General features: G+C 45.4%; 1 protein-coding gene across 1 annotated transcript in view; it reads right to left on the bottom strand.

Moving 5' to 3' along the window:
- LOC101746558 (cell adhesion molecule Dscam2) overlaps positions 1–22,689 on the bottom strand; it is an 83,217-nt gene that overhangs the window by 28,205 nt on the left and 32,323 nt on the right. The window contains exons 9-18 of the mRNA XM_021346755.3: positions 22,342–22,477; positions 12,496–12,615; positions 11,362–11,538; positions 10,069–10,213; positions 9,223–9,371; positions 8,492–8,657; positions 6,450–6,586; positions 5,532–5,684; positions 4,711–4,801; positions 3,774–3,856 (exon numbers count right to left, since the gene is read on the bottom strand). Coding sequence (XP_021202430.2) covers positions 3,774–3,856; positions 4,711–4,801; positions 5,532–5,684; positions 6,450–6,586; positions 8,492–8,657; positions 9,223–9,371; positions 10,069–10,213; positions 11,362–11,538; positions 12,496–12,615; positions 22,342–22,477 — 1,357 coding nt within the window. The remainder of the gene's footprint in view (positions 1–3,773; positions 3,857–4,710; positions 4,802–5,531; positions 5,685–6,449; positions 6,587–8,491; positions 8,658–9,222; positions 9,372–10,068; positions 10,214–11,361; positions 11,539–12,495; positions 12,616–22,341; positions 22,478–22,689) is intronic.

Below are 22,689 nucleotides of genomic sequence, written 5' to 3'. Positions count from 1 at the left end.
GAAAATCCAAACGAGCTTTCTTGAAAGGAGAACTTTTGAAAATAATTACGGAAAGTCCGACAATGGATATTTAAAAAATTCGAGCCCGTATTAATTACACTTTCAAACTTGCATACTTTATATTTATGCTTATATTGTTTGGAGAGTTCGCGATAGATATATGTAGGTATGATAATGATGTTCACTCGTGCAGAAGATACGCGTACCATATTATTGAAGTGAAACTTCTTTAAGCGGCTTGAGAGTAATTTAAGTTGCGGCAGATTTGTTACGGCTGGAGAGAAAAGATACAATTTAGGACGAGCAAGAGAGAGAAAATAGACAGGGCGTCTCGCGAATAACTGGATCTTGGAGAGAGGGGGAAGAGAACTATGTCGTTTCTCCTATACACATTCTGTTTACGGGCGTCGGCTACTAGATGGCTTGTTATTAGTTTCTCATTCCTCCTGTAGATGGCAGTAACATATTAACTATCTTAAATTTTATTTAAATCTTTATTTCTTTCTTTTTCTATATTATATAATTTAAATTAAATGGTGAAGAGGTCGTTTCTCTTACACACAGCATTCCCTATTACATGGGACATTTGATTTGAGGATGACAAATGAAGAAAACAGCAATATTATACACCGCATAAGAAGTATCACTTCTTTCACTGCTCCAAGTTGCACGCGCCCCATCTTTATCATCAGTAAAATGAGGAAAAGGTCCGCGGGCCTGAATGTAAGCGGGGCTTTTTATCCAATTCTTTGTATGGTTAAACAAGCTCATGACCTGGTTGTCAGTGGTAGCTAGAGCTCATAGACACTACAACGTAAATACCGCCACCCTCTTCTTTGAATCCGTTCGCATCAGCGATATATACTTTTTTATTAGAGACTCCTACTCTAATTATTCACACTCTCCAACTCTTTTTTTAAGTAATGGCAGGATCAGTTGTAAGCCCGCAAGTTGTTTTTTGCTGGTGGTAGGACCTCTTGTGAGTCTGCGCGGGGAGGGACCATCACCCTGCCTATTTCTGCCGTGAAGCAGTAATGCGTTTCGTTTTGAAGGGTGGGGCAGCCGTTGTAATTACATATATTGAGACCTTAGAGTTTAAGGTGGGTGGCGCATTTACGTTGTGGATATCTATGGGCTCCAGTAACCACTTAACACCAGGTGGGCTGTGAGCTCGTCCACCCATCTACTAATAAAAAAAACTAATGTAATTCAGCTTATTTGTACAGAGAAGCAACCATTCATTAAATTTTAAGGATGGAACAGCCCTAATATAATTAGAATTGTGGCTTCGTCTTCTCAAAGTGGATGATGTCTATCCAAAAAAAAAACCGTTTTTGCTACAATTATATTTCTCTTCATCCTGATGGCCGTTTTACAATACCAATGTCTATGACCATCAGTAACCACGAAACATCAAGCAGACCGTTAGCTCGTCTGTTTGTAATGGAATAAATAAGAAACCTATCATCATTTAACTGTAGACCGAATGGTAAACCGTCGACGTCGCCCAAAGCACGTCATTACGGATCCTCCTGATCCATTAACGGTGCTTTTAGGCACCACAAGCACCGGTCACCGTCCTCGTCGAACCCGTCGCTTGCGACGAAGGGCTCGACGAGCGAACTAACCCATAGACACAGCCCACTGAATTTCTCGCCGGATCTTCTCAGTGGGTCGCGTTTCCGATCCGGTGGTAGATTCTGCGAAGCACTGCTCTTGCTAGGGTCAGTGTTAGCAACTCTCCGGTTTGAGCCCCGCGAGCTCACCTACAAACGATAGGGCGAAGCTGAAATAGCCTCTCAAGGCTATCAACATAGGTAGGAAAAATAAAAAAATAAAAACTGTGATGTATAATTAATTCTGAGAACAGTTAAAATAAGCAAATCCTTTGCTCGCCCGAAAATTAATGAAACCATTTTTTTATTTATTGCTTAGATGGGTGGACGAGCTCACAGCCCACCTGGTGTTAAGTGGTTACTGGAGCCCATAGACATCCACAACGTAAATGCGCCACCCACCTTGAGCTAAAAGTTCTAAGGTCTCTATGTTACAACGGCTGCCCCACCCTTCAAACCGAAACGCATTACTGCTTCACGGCAGAAATAGGCGGGGCGGTGGTACCCACCCGCGCGGACTCACAAGAGGTCCTACCACCAAAAGTACCAAAATATTATATTATAATAATTATATTTAAGGAGGTTTTAACTTGTTATGGCTACAAAGTTAAATATTCTGAATCATTAAAAACGATTTCTGACTAATGAGACTTACGATTCAAATTTCATGATTTATTATTGAATTGGTTATTCGAAATATGTAATCGGAGTCTGAGCACTCATTTTAACTAGGATTTTATGTGCATTCCCGATATTTATAATTCACAAGCGGCAGGCTCCGGCTCCGCTCGGGTCTTTAAAAAATTTCAACGATATTTGACGTTGTTTTATTTTTTTAAATAAAAGAACAGTTATTGCGGCTTAACTATAATAGTTAGACATATGCTGTCGTGACATTTTTTGTAAATAATAATGTGTTCTACAAAGTCGTAGTAGATTATTTTATTCTATCATCAATAGTTTCCGCAGGACACGCGATGTAAAGAATCTTTTAGATAATTTTTTTACACATTGGGTTACATTATTGGAGTTTTAGTAAGGATCGCTAATTTTTTTTAAAAAAAATTATAGCCTATATCACTCGGGAATAATGTAACTTCCAAACAGTGAAAGACTTTTTCAAATCGGTTCAGTAGTTTCGGAGCCTATTCAATACAAACAAACAAACAAATCTTTCCTCTTTATAATATTAGTATAGAAGTATAGATGAGTAAATTCGGGAGTAACTGAATGTGGTACTTCTATTTATTAACCCTTTGACTGCCACTTAGGGTACCGATAACCTACGTGACAGTCAAAGGGATAAACACCAATGGCCTTAAATTCGAAACGCAGTCATCAGCAACACCTTTAGATTCCCTTGTCATTTCAATTTCCTTGTTGAAAAAACCCACAAAAACTGGATTAATTCCGTTTTTTTTCGAAATTGATATCACAGCTGATTCTAGCTTATTACTCCTTAATAGCTACCACACAAAATGGTACGCAACTAACTTAACTTCCAGTTGCTATTTTTAGTACTGGTGTTAAGGTGCTTTTGAGGTTGTGGCGACTCACTTACTCGCCACTACTCGGGCAACCGCCTTACAATTCGACAAAATCGCTGTCGCTTATGATTTCAGGCAATCATCTATTATTGTTGTTCAACACTTCGGAATCTGAAGAAACTGCGGGCAGTACACATCGATATTCGCTGTGCTACCTATCGTTCGTGTCAGTGCTTTACTACTCCTAGGTATATGTTATTTCTTTATCGTACCACTCTTGTTATGGTTTGTTTGTGTACATACTTATCTACAATAAACTATTTAAAGCAGTACATATTCACACTCTCTGGGTAAACCATCCTTCGTGTCAGCGCCTACCTAATACAGTTAGAAGCAGAACTACTACAACTGCATCTACAAGGTCATCGTACGAAGGTTTAAATTTTGAGCGCCTAGAAATATATTTCAAGAGAAAAAGTCGGTTTGAGACTTGGCAATAGTCCTCGGCGATAGGCAGTTATCTATATCTGGCTTAACTGACGTCATAATCGTGACGTTTATCACGCACCATCAGTTCGCAATCAGCCTGTCCTTGAGGGCAAAAGGTAAACGGGCAGTAAGGGTTTTGTGCTAAAAGAATAAAAGGTAAATCAACTTTGAAAATACGCACCTCCTTCTCTTGTATCTTGAAATAAGGGCACCGAAAAAGGGCCAGTGCCTGCGTTGTTGTAGGCCGCTATTGAGACCGCATACCTGATAATGTAGAGGAATAGTCTGTATATAAATAGGTTATATAATGGTATTTACGCAACTATTCATCTAGTCTTATAATATTTCTCTTCGAATGAGGTTATAAAACGAGTCTTTATAAACAGACTGGGCATCCAGAGTGTAAGCAAGTACATGAGCTTTTGATATAGCTAAAGCATCAAAGCAACACTAAGCACTCACCCAATATTTGGATCATACCCAAATATTTGGGACATACTTAAATATTGGGTGAGTGCTTACAGGTCAATATCATGATCATCCCTCCTCCCTGAGTAGCATTCCACATGTCTCCATGATCATCATGGGCAATAAAAATCTTCAAGCAAGAATACGTTCCAGTATTTACTATCTATCCTTATCCTTAACGGTGGGTAGTTAGGGCCCTTGGTATTACCATGATTCTTACTTCCGAGACGGTGGCTATAGGCTGTTTTAGTTAGATGGATTGTGTTAGAATTGTTTTGTTACCAATAAAGTAGCGGACTACACTTAATGCAATTCATTACATACCCATTATTGTGCATCTGTTATCAACTAATTAAGGCATTCAAAGGCCACAGTAATGGATGAGATATAAGTAATGAGATATAACGGAATAGCGATATCCTACAACTAGAAGGCCTTTTTTACTTACCGCGATAAGAAATAAGGTCGAATTTCCTATTACATTGAAATAGTGGTTACTCTATCCATCAACTAGAACGCTCTTTTACGTTGATTTATCAAACCCATAACTGTTTTTTTATTGCCAATTCTAGCAGTCGAGAGTAAAATCGTTTGAGGGAAGCAAGATGACGTCACTAGCACTTAAAATAAAATGCACATGTAATAATCACCTCACGCCTTTTAGCAGACCAGAGAGGATAGTTTCTTGCTTTGCATATAAAGACGCAGTTTTGATTGTCTTGTCACTTTTTTCCTCGTTCTCTACAAAATCATTGCGTAGTTTAGTCTAACATTAGCTAATTTTTAATGCAATAATTCAAAATGATTAAAATTTAGAAGCTGTGGTTTTCAATCCAATTGCTGATGTCAGATTTATAATATCGGGCTAAGCAGAATCTGGTGAGTTACGTCAAGTTTTTACTGTGAAATGACACATTATTATGAGCGCATTAGATATGTCAAGTTGTGACAATTACTTCAACCCTTTTCAGATAAGGACCATTGGTCAGAAAGATCCCTACAAATCTTAGCAAAAACTGTCGTAGTTGTTATAGTCTAAACAATAATAAGCAAAAATTTATTTAAATATATTTATTTATGGAAAAAGAAGAAATACTCTTGTTCGGATGTCGAATTTTCCCCTTCTCATATTTGGTCTCAAAACCTTAATTCTTTTCTTTTTGACATGACATGACATTTATTAGACATTCATATTAATATTTCAACAATTATTACTGTTTTACTTGTTGAATTTGAATTTCAAAGTATGTTTTCATTAGGTATTCTTTATTTTAATTTTATTATTATTGTATTCCATATTCGAGCCGATGAATTGCCAATGTTATGTACGCCATTATTGTCACATGCATCAGGCCATAAATTAAATAAGTTATTTTCAATGTCAAATATTTGTGATGTGGCAGTACTTTTTTAAATAAATAAATAAAAGTGATGTTGAAAGTAAAACTCAAATTAAACTGAGGTCAATCACCTTTGAGTCCACTGATTTGTGGAACAGCTCTCAATCGATATCCTAAAACTTGTCCGTTGTGAGAATCAGCTGGTGGCGGAAGCCACCTGACCATCAACTCCCCTGGTGAATCAGTCTGTTCTAACTGAACTCCTAATGGTGGCGAGGATGGTGCTAAAAGAAAAACAAGTTTATGAGGTGGATCCTAAATACTAGGTATTTACACAACTGTCGCTTATTTCGCGTGCCAAAGATTATTAGTCAAACCAATCCAAAAAGTTTAAAGTCGTCGTGGCCAAACGGATAAGTAACGGTGCATTCGAATCTAGCGATGCACCGGTATTCGACTGCCGCAGGCGGGTACTAATTTTTCTAATGAAATACGTACTTATCAGATGTTCACGTTTGACTTCCACGGTCAAGGAATAACATCGTGTAATAAAAATCAAACCCGCAAAATTATAATTTGCGTAATTAATGCCGTGAAGCAGTAGGTAATGCGTTTCGGTTTGAAGGGTGGGGCAGCCGTTGTAACTTTACTGAGACCTTAGAACTCATATCGGGTGGCGGCATTTACGTTGTAGATATCTATGGACTCCGGCAACCTCTTAACACCAGGTGGGCTGTGAGATCTTCCATCCATCTATGCAATAGATAAATAAAAATATTACAATATTTCTGAATGCACCATAAAAAGAATAATATACCATTATTGAATATAAATTTTGTGTGGTAAAGGAGTTGACTCTTTGAGTTAGCCAAATAACGATTATTTTGCAAGTTCATGTCCCGCATTTATATGTACTGTGTGTTATAATATTTAACTTTAGTTACATTGCTTTTTAAAATCAATAATTTGACCAATATGCTTTAAAATATCTTCAACAATTACATATTTTAATATAAACTAGGATTTTATTTCAACCAATTTCTACTTGCCTTCTTCTGTGGTAGTAAATCGTATTGGAAGCGAGTAGTGACTGAGATCCGCCTGATTACCTCCAGCAACACGAGCGCTGTAGCCGGTAGCCGGTGTGAGGTCTACAACCTCAATCGCGTGCCGGATTTCATCTAACCTAGGAGTTTTATTTAGAGTTCAAAATACCGATTCTGCGGCTGATAGGCCATAATAAAAAGTAAATGGTAATAAACTCAGTGGCTTGGCTCTGTCCCTGGCATTGCTGATGTCCATGAGCGACGGTAACCACTCACCGTCAAATGGGCCGTATGCACGTCTACAATAAAAAATGTAAAAAAAAACACGTGTGGCACTCGGGGACTGCCGCGGTAAAGCTATTGCATAGCCTTTTTTAATCAACTTATGCAATTATAATTAAACAATAATAATTTAATATTAAAACAATAATAAAATAAAACCACGCTATATTTATAAACATTCACAAAAGCAAAACATTAACTGTGCCCTCATACTCATAAGCTGGACCGCGCGAGAGAGAGATGGGCAGACTTTTCATGATGCGCATGCAGTGCGACGTCACGCCGCGCGCTTATTCAAAAACACTACACAACCGCAACCTGTGAATGTGTTGAACGCGAGTTACATGGTAGGCGGAGTGGGAGGTGTTAGATTTTATTTTCGTTACAGAATTTCTTGATTCAGTCGCCGCGCTCAAAGCCCGCGATAAAAGCTATGCAATAGCTTAAAAAATCAATCATCAAGTCATCCTTCTTTTTATTAAAATATCTGGATAACAGGTTCTTATATTATAATATTTTTAGCAATAATCAGAATGGACAAGATATTGTTAGTACTCCTTTTTTTTCTAGACCTCTTCGTAAAAACTTGTGGTTGGATTTTGAATACACACGATTTGTGCCGTAGTTGTTTGCACTGCTAATGCAAAGCAAGCACGCGGTGTGAATTAATATAGCTGGTTATCCAATATAATGGAGACCTGATTAGGAACGTCTCGTCTGCAATTTCGTCTGCCCATCTGACGAAATTGTAGCGTGCGCGGGTCGAAGTTGGCTTGACAGAGCCAAGGACAGAGAAGGGTGGCATTCCTTGGGGGAGGCTTTAACCCGAACGAGGTCCATACATTGTAATTACTATGCATGGAATTAAATAAAGCTTATTGAAGTGAAACTTCTTTATCGGCGTTGGAAAAAAATTTACCGTCACATTTTTCGGTTACGCGTCACATTTTTCCGTTACGCGCCATCTTTTTTGTATTCATGTCTATGATAATAAAATCCTTTTGTTTAAACTTTATCTAATTTAACTTTTTTGTATTCATGTCTATGATAATAAAATCCTTTTGTTTAAACTTTATCTAATTTAACTTTATTTAACCAATTTCTAGAAAGTTGCATGTAGATCATTTTTCGAAAAATAAGGCCATAAAGAAGTTTCACTTCTTACGTGTGTACACTAGTACACGCACACATTTTTTATTATTATTATTATATGATTAAGTACATAATGATGATGTCTTGGCGTTCAAACAATAATTAGGAACTAGAGGTCCCGCAGTAGTCGAAATTCGACTATACTTAAATTAATTGGAATTGTAAGTTTGTACACTATTATGATTGTATTTTATACTTCTATAATCACAAATTTCGCCAAGACTACACTATAAAAAATATTATCAAAGACAAACAATATTTAATCTCAGTTTGTCAACAGACATCAATAACAAAAGTTTGACAATAAATAGTATGCATGCGTGTGTGCATCAAATACATGGTATGTAGTGTGTGTAATGTTTTCTTTATTGATTTAATGTATCTTTTATGCATTGTTTTAAAAGAATATTAGCATTATGCACTTCTTCTCTATATTCTCTATAAGCGTGGAAAATTTCATACTCCTCCGTCCGTGCAATTTTCGTAAAAAGGGATACAAAGTTTTTAATTCACGTATTAATATATAGATGACATCAATGAAACGGTTAATTGTCGTTTGAACAATTGTTTCATTAAACCAGCACAATTAACTTGAAACTTCTTCAAATTACCTGGTAACATTAATAACTCTTGCAGTACCCCAAGATAATCTCTGCGTGTTCCCGATTTGTAAACTGTAAAACTGAGCCAAAGATCGTGCACTGTCCCTCCAAGACAGCTTTACGGATCTACTCTTTACAAAGTCTACGGATAAATCCGTCGGTGGAGCTGGAGGTTCTAGAATGGAGACGTTTTGATTAATTTATTTAATAAGTGCAGCCTTCTTATGAACTAATAGTTAAATCAAAACATTTGTGAATAATAAGTAGCAGCTTAAGAAGCTTTTTGGAACAGCTGCGGATCGCTGCAAACTAATATGGAGTATGTATCCATTCAGTGGACTACACGATGCATCGAAGATTTGCTGGTGGTAGGACCTCTTGTGAGTCCGCGCGGGTGAGTACCACCACCCTGCCTATTTCTGCCGTGAAGCAGTAATGCGTTTCGGTTTGAAGGGTGGGGCAGCCGTTGTAACTATACTGAGACCTTAGAACTTATATCTCAAGGTGGGTGGCGCATTTACGTCGTAAATGTCTATGGGCTCCAGTAACCACTTAACTTCAGGTGGGCTGTGGGATCGTTCACCAATCTAAGCAATAAAAAAAAAAGTCAAATCGTCAGCACAGTTGCTTCGCTTGATACAAGCACCTACACATTGTTTGTTGTTTCTTCTCGTTTCCATAAATCACATCAAATGCCAGTTTCACAAAACAAAACGTCAGTTATGTACAAACAGACTTACCTAAGATAGTTAGGTGAACGCTAAACACGTCGGCTCCATACGGATTCCCAGCTCTGCACTGATATAAGGCATCATCTGTCGTCTCAGTTTGTATCAACTCAAGTACGCTAGTTACTCCATCATCTGTCTTCACTTCAGATATTCTAACCCTGTTTAATGGAAACCTTAAATCATTTCCTTTTTTTGGAAATTAAATAGCAACAAGCTTTCTTGTGGGGATAATGCTGAGAATAGGGGGACTAAATAATTAAGTACTTAATATTTAATAGTCAAATCGGTAGCGTCTTTAGCTATGTTTGCGGAATCTTCTTTTATTTTGAAGACCTGCATCTAACTATATTCTAGACTAGCGACCCGCCCTCGCTTCGCTTCGGAAACATTAAAACACACATGAAACCAAAAAAATAAAATATTTTTTTTTTTAAAAAAAGTAGCCTATGTTCATCAGGGACAATGTCGCCTTCTAATGGAAAAAGAATTTTTCAAATCGGTCCAGTAGTTTCGGAGCCTATTCGAAACAAACAAACAAACAAATCTTTCTTCTTTATAATATTAGTATAGATAGATATTCTTAAGCTAGAAATAGAAAGCGAATAGCAGATCCTAACCTTTACGCAACTGTATTATTGGTATATTGTTTAACTTGAGCATTTGGTACACAAAAGAACTTAAATTGTTTTAAGCTTGAACTTCATCATCATCGACGGGGTGAAGGTGGGAAGCGACTTCATCGTCGTATCATTTATGATATTTAGTAACCGATTAATGTACACACATTCATTACAAATAAAGTTAAATATATTTGCCTTAGAGTTACAAACTGTATAGCGAAGTTTCGATACAAACCTTTGAGTGAGTGGATTGATTGGCTTCCCGTTTCTGGTCCAAGTGATTCTAATAGGATCGTCACCTTTTGCTAAACATTCTATTGAAACTTGCTGACCAAGTTTTGCCGTCAAATTCCTTGAGGCTGCCTCAAAAGTTACCGGTTCTGTAAATAAATTACAATCAGTATACAATGATATGGTATTTCCATAGAAGTAATCTCATAATCAGCCTTAATATTGGCAATGTTTTCAGCTATTTTTGACATGACTATGACAAAGGAAATTTGCAAATAACAAAGGACTTAATCATAAATGCTTGTTGTACGTATAAAACCATTACCCAAGCCTTACACCAATTAACCTAGTCCGAAAAAGATTTGAGTTTAAATCCCTTCTATAATCTAATTTCCTTTGGACGATGGTCTTGTGAAATACTATCAAATATGGTTCATAAAAACCTTTTGGGACCCGAGATATTTTATTCGGGTTTCAAATATTTAGTTAAAAAGCTACAAGATACATAATTAACCAATTTAATTAGTGAACACGTTAGCGAAATTCAAGCTTTTAAAAGTAATTTGATCACGAACCCTTGTCTAGGCTAAAGGATACCGAGATAAAGTATTTAATTACTTCGTAAATCTTACTAAAGCTAATCTTAAGCTGTTACATTGATCTATCTATCTAGTCTACTGTGAACTGAAACTCTAGAGAACCGAACCCATAGATAGACGAATTTCTTGTAGGATATCAGTCGAATTTGAGAATAGATATTTGCTTTAGTTGAATTAGTCATTGGTCATCATCGCAATCCACCTAATTCATTAACAATGTTACCTAAACTACTCGATTACATATAACTTTAATCTTTGTCCTTTGCACACAAAGTTCATTTTGGTGCAGAACTTTTACTACATTAAGACGAATAACGTCCTCATTTAATAAAAGTCCTGTGAAATTTTATTTGAGAATGGATTTTATCTTTGCTGTTATTATTGGCTACAAGCCTACGAGCTGAATGAGACAGTAAAATATACAAGTTATTACGACACTTCTAATGTACCATGTAAAATTTACTATTTATTATTATTTTTTATTTTTAATAGCCAAACAATGCACATTACAAGCTAAAACTATACACAATAAATAAAAACAAGTAAAAAAATCTGGCTTAAAACATAAGCCGTGTGCGCACGACCAAACAATACAAATGTGCTGAGTGTGTACACAAAGTACCTTGCAAATATTAGACAAAACTACACGATAACGATAACCAATCTAACTTATAACATAAGGAAATAATGTTACTCACTATTGACAGATATCCAAATGGTTTTGCTAAGTGGCTCCCCAACACCATTCTCGAGATGACAATTATACAAACCAGCGTCAGAGAGAGCCACCGAATCAAAGATCAAAGATCCGTTTGACAAGCTTAATACACCACCGCCGGCTATTTCCAAGACTGGTCTCCAAGTTTCGGATACAACTGAAAATTTAATCAGGTGTCGTTATATCTATGATTTGATTGTGAGGATTTTTCGTTGATTATTGAATTATACCACTACTGGTTTTATGTGATTGTCAGAGGACATATGAGGTCAATGTCTCAATATCAATAAATAAGGCTTAATCGCACAATAATATGTATCATGATTGGCTAAAGTTTTAAACTTCGGTCCGAAAAATTACTTCAATGCAGGTATAGATGTAATAAAATACTTAAAATATGTACGCCCTACCATTTTAAGTACCATATAAGATTTTGAGAGTAATGAAGGAACAAGAAGAATTCGGAAGAGAGAAAGTCTTCCAAGAGAATGATATACTGCTGTTAAAGATTAATGAAAGGAACGTATTAACTGTAAATTTAATGATAATGAAACCCGATCAGGCTCCAATTAGACTTTCGCCAATTTTCTGAATAACATCAATATAACTACTCGCGCGCTGTCTAACCAGCATTGATAGTTTTATATCATTAGATGTCTGTGCTTATCCTTTGAACGATTTTGGTACTTTTTCCTATATGATCTCTAAGATTTTTTAAACAAAATGCCTGAGCTGTGACGGTGTCTCTTACAGTAGTTTTGTAACTTACTTGTGGCTGGTACTTACTGCATTTAAAGTAACAGTAGTATTTAAAGATGCAGTGATCCACATGAATGAAGATATGAGTGCAAATCTGGTAAATGACGTAAATACATAAAGACAAAATTGTCGTTAAAGAAAGTCTGGTTATTGCCAAATTTCTTCTATCCGGTGACATAGACTGGTAATCTATATTAAATATAATTCGAACACAGGATACGAATGTTTCTGATACCCAAGACATACATACGGTTGAAGACCATATGAATTTGGAAAAGAGCATTATGGAATTCCAATGACATTTCATCACGTCATGGATTATCGTTGGGCAGACTTGTAAAAATTCGAATCTTACTGTCTTTTTTGAGCCAATGCGTTTGAGGCTCAGGGTATCCGTTGGCGCTACAACATACGTGACCGTTTCTACCGAGCAATAGCGAAGTGTTCTGCGGCTCTTCGTTCCACTTCGGTGCGACTGTAAGGAAATTCAAATTAGGCATTGTTGTATTTGAGCATGAGACTAGTGATGCTTCGTTTTCACTTTATGAAATACACCTATTTGTTATTCACTCTCACGCTGTTTGTTACATATGATTGCTATGTAAATAGATGATATTGTTACGCCGGTAAGAGTAACGCCATCTATCGCCGAATATTCGAACGAATATCGAAGGATCTAGTAGCACCTAGAACGCTCGAGAAGTACAACGCGCTCGAGAATTACAACGCCATCTATAGTCAGATAGTGGAAACACAATACTAGAGATGTGTGGAATATTCTCGATAATTCTAGGAATGTGATATCAGCTATAAACGCGTAGCAGAGATGGCACGTAGTCAGTCAGTAATCGGAACTACTCGAAGCGAAACAGCGAACGGATCACCTGAAGCGAAGCGGAAGAAGCGAATTGAGTATTTTCAAGTGTTTGTTAAGTGTTCTAAGTTTTGAATACAGTTTTTAGTTGTAGTTTGGTGGAATTTTATTTATCGCGAACCCCAGCGCGTAGCAATATTGTGTTAGCATTACTGGATGTCTAATGTCAGTCTAAATTTTTTTAACACAACGTCACCTGTTTAGTTCGATACTTCAGTGCGCCAATTTACTTCTTTTGTGAGGTTATAAGAATTATTAACTCTTCCTATTCAAATTTTACAGCTAATGGTACTATATCAGGCACCTTGTCTAAAGTGCCAATATCTGTACAAACTTTCAATTTAATTGGGCCAAGGACGTTGAAGACATACAACGCCAACCAAAATTAACGGCAACATCAAAAGTTACACACAGCCCGGTCAAATTTGGAACAAGACATTGATATGAATTTTCAATAGTTATAGAAGATTTGATGTGGTTTAGTGGTACTTGACTTGTCTCACAGATATTCGTGTCGCTATGAGGTCATCGCGTAGTAAGCGATAAGATTAAATACGAACTTCATTGTACTACTATCAAGCGATGCGACTAAGTCAGTGTTCAAATTTCGCGGGCACATACCAATTATTTTATTAGCTTTGCATATATGCACATATGTATTTTTTTATTGCATAATTGTAACATAATCTTTGGACGGCTTTCACCGCTTCAAACATGTCCGAGTAACTTGAAAATTTGTGCACGCATCATCGACCGATGACAGTACAATTATATTATAACTTCGCTCTAATATCCTGACCAGTATCAAAAGGATAAGAAAAGATAAAATTAATTGTCGGTTCGGTTTGTTAATTAAGCGCTTTTTTGATAAATTATTTGTATATATGTTGGAGTATTTCCACTTTCGGGTAGCGACATGGTAAGCGGGCGGTCTTCGTAAGTCAATAAAACCAGAAATTAACTCAGAGCGTATATTACGCAGGAGCATTCCGTCTGATACGGCGACTCGCTCGCTTCTGAGCACGAGAGACAACAACGGAGCGTTTTTATAGCAAGGTATCGTGGTGGGACGATGTTGTTTACGATTCTTATCTTGCACGTGTTGTTTTCGATGAATGCTTGCACCTGTTGTTTGTCGTCCCATCTTTATTAGTCATGAACTAATGGTTTATAAAAATACGCGCCGACTTATATACTCTGAGGAAATATATATATATCAAGAACGATTTCTGTGATGAAGGAACAACGCAGAATTATAATAAACTAGCTGGCCCGGGAAACGTTGTTTTGCCACATAAATTATTTATAGGAAAGATGGATAACCTTTATGGAAGGCAGCGGCTTGGCTCTGCCCCTGGCATTACTGACGTCCATGAGCGACGGTGACCACTTACCATCAGGTGGGCCGTATGCTCGTCTGCCTACAGAGGCAATAAAAAAAAAACCTTTTTTTTTTTTTTTTTTTTTTTTCGGGTAGAGGGCCGAACCTCCTACGAGGTCCCCGCGCAAAAGGGGCGCGCGGGGTATGTGAGACTCAACGATCTGCATGGTGTTGTGAGCAGACCGCGGGCCCAAGGATTTTAGAGCCCACCCACTAAACGACTCCTCTGCACTCTTACACCCGACGTCCGATCCCCTCCGAGGTCAGAACCCGGATGAGGTAGGGGGGCTACCGCGGTCAACACTACAACCAGACGGCGCGGCTCACCCCAAGGACGCCCAGCCGACGGAGCCTTCGAGGCGAATCGAAGGCTCTGAAACGTCGGCCGTCTCGGTACGGCAGCCCGTCGGGCCGCCCAGACGGTGCCGCTGGTGTCCCGGAATACCCCGCTGGACCAGAACCAGCCTGCCGGGTCGGGACGCGATACACCGTCGACCGGTCGCTCTATTCACTCCACGGCAGCGCGCTAGAGTGCTGGTAGCGCGCCGCGCGGCCTCACCCCCTCAGGTCGCCCCTTGACCTTCACCGGGGGGAGACCGCCACCTACAGGGGCCGGGACGTACGGGCGTATTCCCGCCTCCGGCCCCCGGCTCGACGGCGACGGATCGGTGCGGAAAGGGAAGAGCTCTCCCTCTCTCGCTCCGCCGCCTCCTTCTGCGAGATGGTGGACTCGCAGAAGTCGAGCATCGCCTTCCAGGACGCGTCGCTGCCGAGCATCGTAGCCACGACGCGCGGCAGCGAGAGGTCCTCTCCAATGACCGCGACGAGGGCGGCGCGTTGCTCGTCGAATCCAGAGCAACGCGCCAGCGTGTGTTCCGCTGTGTCTTCCTCGTCGCGGTCCGCGCAGTGGTGGCACTGCGCCGTCGGTTCCCTTCCGGCTATCTTAAAGAGGTACCGGCCAAAACACCCATGGCCGGTCAACATCTGCGTCAGCCGGAAGGTGAGGCATCCGCGGTCGCGGCCCACCCAGTCCGCGAGGACCGGACGGACCGCCTCGACGGTACGGAGGCCGGCCGACGGGTCCGCCAAGCGGCGAGACCACGCCTCCAGCACGGACCGCCGAGATTGGAGCCTCCGCGCTCGAACTACTCCTTCGCCGGGGCGCCCTTCCCCCCTAGAGCGGAGATCGCTACGCCACCGGTAATCGGCAGCGAGCGCCTCCGCCTCCAGGTCCCAGGGTGGCGCCCCGGCGAGCAAGCACGCCGCCTCGAAGGAGACGGTGCGGTATCCTCGGATCGCCCTGACCGCGATCGCGCGCTGCGGACGTCGCAGCGCGGCGACGTTCTGGCGGGTCAGGGCGTGGCACCATACGGGCGCGCCGTATAGTGCCATCGACCGCACCACCCCCATGTAGAGGCGGCGCGCCACCTGATCGGGACCCCCGACGTTTGGAAGGAGCCGGCTCAAAGAGCCGGCCGTTGCCATCAGCCGAGGGCCCAACTTCTCAAAGTGAGCGCGGAAGTTCCACCGACCGTCCAGTTCGAGGCCGAGGTACCGAAGACCGGTCACCCCGACCCCGACGCGGACACCTCCGATCACGAGGTGGGCACCCAGAGGCGGCGCTCGTCCCGGCCCGTGAAAAAGCAGGGCCTGGGTTTTGTCGAGCGCCACCTCGAGCCCCAACCGTCGGATCCTGGTGACGACGTGTGCCACGCCTGCGCACGCCAGACGGGCAGACTCCCGGTAGTCCCTCCCCGGAGCTACGACCAACGTGTCGTCAGCGTAACAAATTACGCTGAGCCCGGGGAGAGGTCCCCGAATGACGCCCCGCAGGACCCAGTCGTAGCCGATGTTCCACAGCAGGGGGCCCAGGACGGACCCCTGCGGAACACCGCGCTCGACGGGGAAGCGGTACATCGCCCCACCGTGTCCGATGCACTGGATCGACCTGCCCTCGAGGTAGGAGCCGATCAGTCGGCGGAGGTATGCGGGGACGCCGTGATACTCCAGCGCCCCCGCGATCACCGACCAGGGCAGGGTGTTGAAGGCGTTCCTTACATCTAAGGATAACGCCATCGCTACCCCGCCCCGGGATACGGCTTCATCGGAGAGGGCCCGCACGCGCAGAATTGCGTCGATAGTCGAGCGGCCCTCTCTGAAGCCGTATTGCTCCGCCGAAAGATCGGGACCCGTCTCGGTCAGGTGCCGGACGATGCGGGCGGCGACGATCCTCTCGAGCATCTTGCCCGCCTCGTCCAGCAACACGATGGGGCGATAGCCCGCGGGTGAGTCCGCGGGGCGCCCGTCCTTCCGCAGAAGGACCAGTCTGCCCGTCTTCCATTTCGACGGGAACCGTCCCGACTCGAGGCACGCTTCGAAAAGCCCCCCGAGCCGGTCCCCTAGGGCCTCGAAGGCCAAGCTCCAGACCCGGCCGTGAACGCCGTCAGGGCCGGGGGCCGCGTCCTTCGCTCTCATTCTGGACACGGCCGCATGGATCTCCGCCCCCGTGATAGGGGGAGGGGGCTCCTCGGCAGCGGGAACGCTGGGGCGACGCGGAGGCGTGCCCCACGTGGCGTCCATCTGGGGGGGCTCAAAATCCCCCCCCGCTGCCGGCGGGAAAAGCGCAGAAACTATTTCCCGCAGCTGCCGAGGCTGGAGCCGCTCGGTCACCGGGAGCGCCCACGGCTGCAGTTTCCTGCGAACCATCTTGTATGGGCGCCCCCAGGGATCTTCGTCGAGCGACTCCAGGAGAGTCTTCATGCTCTGCTTCTTGGCCTCGCCGATGGCCAGCTGCAGCGCCGTCTGCTTTTGACGACAGTCAGCGTACAGCCGGGCCGCCGTCTCCGCGAACGTAGCGTCGCGACGACGGCGGCGGCAGTGGCGTGCGCTCCGGCGGCGCGCCCTCACGCACTCCTCACGGAGTCTCGCGATCTCGGGCGACCACCAGAACGCACCCCCACGTGGTGCTCGGGGGCCGACCCGGGGCATGGCGGCATCACAAATGTTTGCCATGGTGCCCCGGAACCAGTCGACCTCCGCATCCACGTCCGCGAGCCGCGCGGGTTTTGGCGCCCACGCAGCAACAGCGGCCGCCTCCATCAGCAACTCCTTGTTCATTCGTTTCAAGGCCCACCTGGGGAACGAACGGGGCGCACCTTGCGGGAGCTCCTCCTCACCGCGGGCGCCCGCGGCTGACGACGACGACAAGGAGGAGGCGGAGAGCTCGAATCGGACGTATCTGTGGTCCGAGAGCGTCTCCGCCCCCTCGAGTACGCGCCAGCCGCGGGCGCGGCGCACGGCGGACGGGGACGCGAACGTCACGTCCACGTGAGATTGCCCGTTCCACCGCACGCAAGTCGCGACCGTGCCTCTGTTTAGGAGACAGAGGCCGGTCGCGATCGCCCACTCCGAAAGGGCCTCGCCTCTCGCATCCGTGCGGGGGGAACCCCAAGCCGTGCACTTGGCATTGAAGTCCCCCGCGACGATGACAGGGCGGGACCCGAGGCGGTGCAAAAGCGCCTCGAGCCCGCCCAGAAACCGCTCGAACTCGGCGAGGCTCCTGTTCGGAGAAAAGTACGCCCCGATCACGACGGTCCCGTCGATCCTAGCCGCGACGTACCCGGGTCCCCTGGCCACCATATCCAAGGGGGGTAACGCCGCGGACTGTCTCAACACAATGGCCACGGAGCCGACGACGTCCCCTATCCAGCAGTCCTGGTCGGTGGGGACGAAGTACGGCTCCGCGGCGACAGCGACGTCGATTGACCACTCCGCCATGGTGTGGACGAGGAGATCCTGTGCCCTGGCGGAGTGGTTCAAATTGCACTGGAGGAAGCGGTGGACGCAACCCATTACGGGGCTACGTCCATCGCTCCCTCGTCTGTCCCGCCCTGCGGCTCGTCTGGTGCCGCGGCGGGAACTGACTCACCGGCTGCCCTTGTTGCAGCCGGCTTCTTTTTCTTTCCGCCCCTCCTCGTTTTGGTTGAGGAGGGGGCGGATTTGCACGCCGGGCCCCCGGCCCGGTGGTCGGCCTTCCTTTTGGCCGCGTCGCACAAGACGCAGTGCGGCGCGGCTGTCGTGCAGGATGCAGCCTTGTGCCCCGGCTGGCCGCAGCGGAAACACAAGCCGCTGCGGTCCACGGTCGAGGGGCACTTGGCGAGACCGTGGCCGGTGCCGAAGCACCGAAGACAGCGCCACGGCCTGGCATCCTGCAGCTGCACGTGGGCCACTACCCAGCCCACGCGCAGCCTTCCTGGGCTGTCGGAAGGCCGCCCCTGTGGAGGGGTGGCCAGGAGGTTCGCCGTTGCGATGGGGCAACGCGCCCACGCCGTCCGGGTACCGGAGTAGGTTGCCCGGAGCTCCCCGACTTTGACGTCGGCGAGGGCGCAGTTGCCCTGCGACGCGATGGCCGCGGCGACCTCCTCCTTCGTGGCGCACTCGTCGAGGCCCGTAATCTTCACCTCCGCCATTTTTACGGGCCGCGCGATGCGCACCACCTCGGGGTCCGGCAAGATTTCCCGCAGACGGACCGCCAGTTTTTCTGCCGCGGCGCTGGAATTCGCGCCGGGGCATTCTACCAGGCGGGCCCCGTTGGCCGTCTGCCGGACCCTCAGGCCACCCTCCACGCCGAGGGCGTCCACATTTACGCCGCCGCGCGCCTGGGTCATCACCTCGTGGTAGGTGATGCCCTTTTCTTTGCCGGCCGGCAGCAGCTCCACTACCACTGCAGCCGACCGCGGGGCGCGCGGCCTCCTTCTTCCAGTTCGGCCCCTCGGCTCCGCTCGACCCTCTTGGCGGGGAGCGGCGGCCGCAGGGGCGGGCTTGGGGCGCGGCGCAGGAGGCGCCGCCACCTTTTTGGGCCCGCGCCGCACCACCGTCGTCCAGGCCTCGTTCATGTTTACCGGGGCCGGGGGCAGTGGGCGGGGCTGGGGGGTCGGTGCCGGTTTGGCGGCGTTGACGCCCCCCTTCTTCTTGGTCCGGCTCCTGCCGGGCCCCGCCTTCGCAGGCTGGGACGGGGCAGGAGCGGACACCGGTTTAGATGCGGGGGCCGTGGGTTTAGGTGCAGCCGCAGCGGGAGCTCGCGCGGGTGTAATCTTCTTCCCGCTGTATGTTTTTGCAGCGGGCTGCACACTCCTGCGGGGTGCCGGCACAGGTGCGCTTCCCTTAGCCTCGTGAGCGAGGGGCGGTCTCGCGCGCTCCACCTTGGAGCTGCGCGCCTCCTGTATGAGGAGCTGCCGCCTCAACTGCTCGACCTCACTGAGGCCTTCCGCTTCTAGCGGAGGAGGGACAAGGGCAGAGCTGCGTTGCCGCTCGATGAGGTCGGCAACCATGGTCCTCAACTCGGCCATGTCCACGCGCAGCTGCCCATTCTCCGTTCGAAGTTTGTCATTTTCGTTCGATACCTGGTCGAAGCGGGCGTGCATCAGGTCCAACTCCTGTCGCACGGCCGCCGTCTCCGTCGTCGTAGTGCGGTTCACCACCTCTCTTCGTCGCTCCTCTAGGGTGGCAGATGCAGATTTAAGGGCCCGCAAATAGTCGCCCTTCAGACCAGCGCTGGATTTTGTGGCGATCGCCGTCATAAGCTTTCCGACCACCTCAAAGGCTCTGAGGTGGTCAGAGGGACCTACCTCTAGTAGGGAGCGCTCTAGGCGCTCAACCTCTCCAATTGATTTTTCCTGGGCCTCACGGCGGGCGGCCCTGGTCTGCACCGAGGGGGCAGCAGCCAGTCCGCCGGAAGATATCATGTTACAATCGGTGGCGGGCGACGCTGCAGCAGTCGCCGGCCCCTCCGCCAACGCCATATATTTGGCGCTAGCGGGCTCACCGTCTGACGAATCTGACGGAGCGGAGGACGCCGGCCGTCGAGCCGACTTCCGCTTCCGCCGCGTTCGCTGTCGAGTGCTGTCTACGAACAGCGCTGGCGTCTCCCGCCCACTAGACGCGTCGCCCCTCGCGGAGCTCCGCGCCGAGTGCAACGAGATCAAACTCTCGCAGCGCTCGAGTAGCACGGTTGGGACTCTGTCCCTTACGCGACCCGTGCTGTCGCCCCCTTCCTCGTGGCAGTGTGTGCCCCCCCCAGAAACGGTGGGGCAGCGTGCGGCCGATCGCTCGACCGCACGGAGGGATTCTCCCCCCGCGGAGCGGGAGGTACCCTCCTGGGGTAATAAGTTCTTCACAGAATAAAAAAAAAAAAAAAAAAAAAAAAAAAAAAACCTAGATACCGACGGCAGCGTCACCTGCCGGGCTGATTTGTGAATCTAAACCATCCAGGGCGCCACCCACCTCGAGATATAAGTTCTAAGGTCTCAGTATAGTTACAACGGCTGCCCCACCCTTCGAACCGAAACGCATTACTGCTTCACGGCGGAAATAGGCGGGGTGGTGGTACCTACGCGTGCGGACTCCCAAGAGGTCCTACCACCAGTGATCACGCAAATTATGATTTTGCGGGTTTGATTTTTATTACACGATGTTATTCTTTCACCGTGGAAGTCAATCGTGAACATTAAAATTTGATGAGTACGTATTTCATTAGAAAAATTGGTACCCGCCTGCGGGATTCGAACACCGGTGCATCGCTACATACGAATGCACCGGACGTCTTATCTTTTAGGCCACGACGACTTTTAAAAGAGTATTTTGTTTTTCCGAAATGCTACATTACAATTTAATATTTCATCAAGAAAACACGATCAAAGTTGTACCGAATAGCAAATGACCTAAAATTGGAACGTCAAGCTTAAAAGCTTTTCAGTGAACTTTAAAGTAAATTGTCAGGGCGAGCTTCATTAAACTGAAAACGGGAAATGATTGAAAAGCTCATTGAGAATAATGAAATCCCTCGTGTTTATTATTTCAAATTTATTAGCGTAGATGGTTAGGTGGTGGTAGATGGTGATGCTAAGCGGAAAATGAAACTGGTAGTGTTATTGAGGCTCGGGATAAATAAATAACTTCAGAGGTGTCAAGGGACACCCGGATGGAACGAAGTTCCTTTCGATTAATTAGTGAAGGAATTGTAATTTTTTTTTAAAGTTATAATAATAAATTACGGCATTATGAAGAAGAAAAAAACAATACTATGAACTAAATTACTATTGTTAAAACGCTATCTCCAGAAACTGTACTGATTACGCGGACCAATCGGATACGAGCAATGTCACGCGATAAGCGCCTACACGTTGATTGGTCAGAATGACGGATCTAAAAAGTGTCGTGACAACTTTTCGTAAGAATTTTTTCCGTCTAGCCCCCTTTCACAACGCGCGATAAGGAACTTCGTTCCAAAAATGTTTCACTGAAGTACAAACTAAAACTCAATTTAATTGTTACCACAGTTAAGAACGCTTCAGGTAATTCGTTCGCTTCGAATAGACTGTCAACTGCCTTCGTGTCACCTCTGCAACGTTTTTATGGTGCGATATGTCTACAGTTATCCCGAACATTACTGATACTATGATATTTCCGATATATGTTTACAGTAATAGATTTAACACCTTCACTATAGATCAGGCCCTAATCGGGCACCCGCGATTCTTTCAGCTGATGCGGTTGAAGAACACTATGACCCATGATTTTAGGTGTTTGTAAGAATTCGACTAGGTATAAATTATAAATAATATTAGACCGAGAAAGACTTGCCATGCACTGCTGAAAATATCTTTGGGGGTACATATCGACTTGCCACCGCATCAGATGAATTTTATTTGCTGCAGCCAAGGTCTTAAAACGGTTTGCATTCCGATCCTGCTGCTTTCTATGTATCTGATTGGTCAACGTATTATACCGCCTTAGCACAGATGTTCTCTAAATTTTTGTAATACACATAGATCTAATGTGTTATTCAAACTTTTAATTAGTGGTTTGTGCCAGTATTCTTAGTAGTTTCAGTTCTACTGGTCTCCTCACTAGGTGTCTTTTCTGTTGCACCTTTAGACTTGGCTTACCTTTTATGTACAAGTTGACCGTTTTGTTTACTTTGGCGACGTGATTGGCGGCGACGCACGTGTACGCCCCGCAGTGTTCCAAAGACACATTCTTGATTATGAGTACACTGAAAACTTCCAGACTCCTTTCGACGATCTGAAATTGTGATTTGTCTTAGACGTCGCGTTCGTGGCGGTTTTTTAATGTTGAGATTATTAATAATGATATAAAATGGAAGGAAAGAGACCTAGGGGCGTAGTCCCATGCGCTGGTCCGAACAAATTAGGATACTGGACTCCAGCATCAATGTCGTTATCCGCTGCGCAGAGGAAAGGAATGGAATGGAGGAACATAGTCTTAATAAAAGT

This window comes from Bombyx mori, chromosome 28 (genome assembly GCF_030269925.1).
Source record: "Bombyx mori chromosome 28, ASM3026992v2".
Taxonomy (NCBI): Eukaryota; Metazoa; Arthropoda; class Insecta; order Lepidoptera; family Bombycidae; genus Bombyx; species Bombyx mori.
Note: the sequence above shows the minus strand (reverse complement) of the source record. Positions and strands in the feature narration are given on the sequence as shown.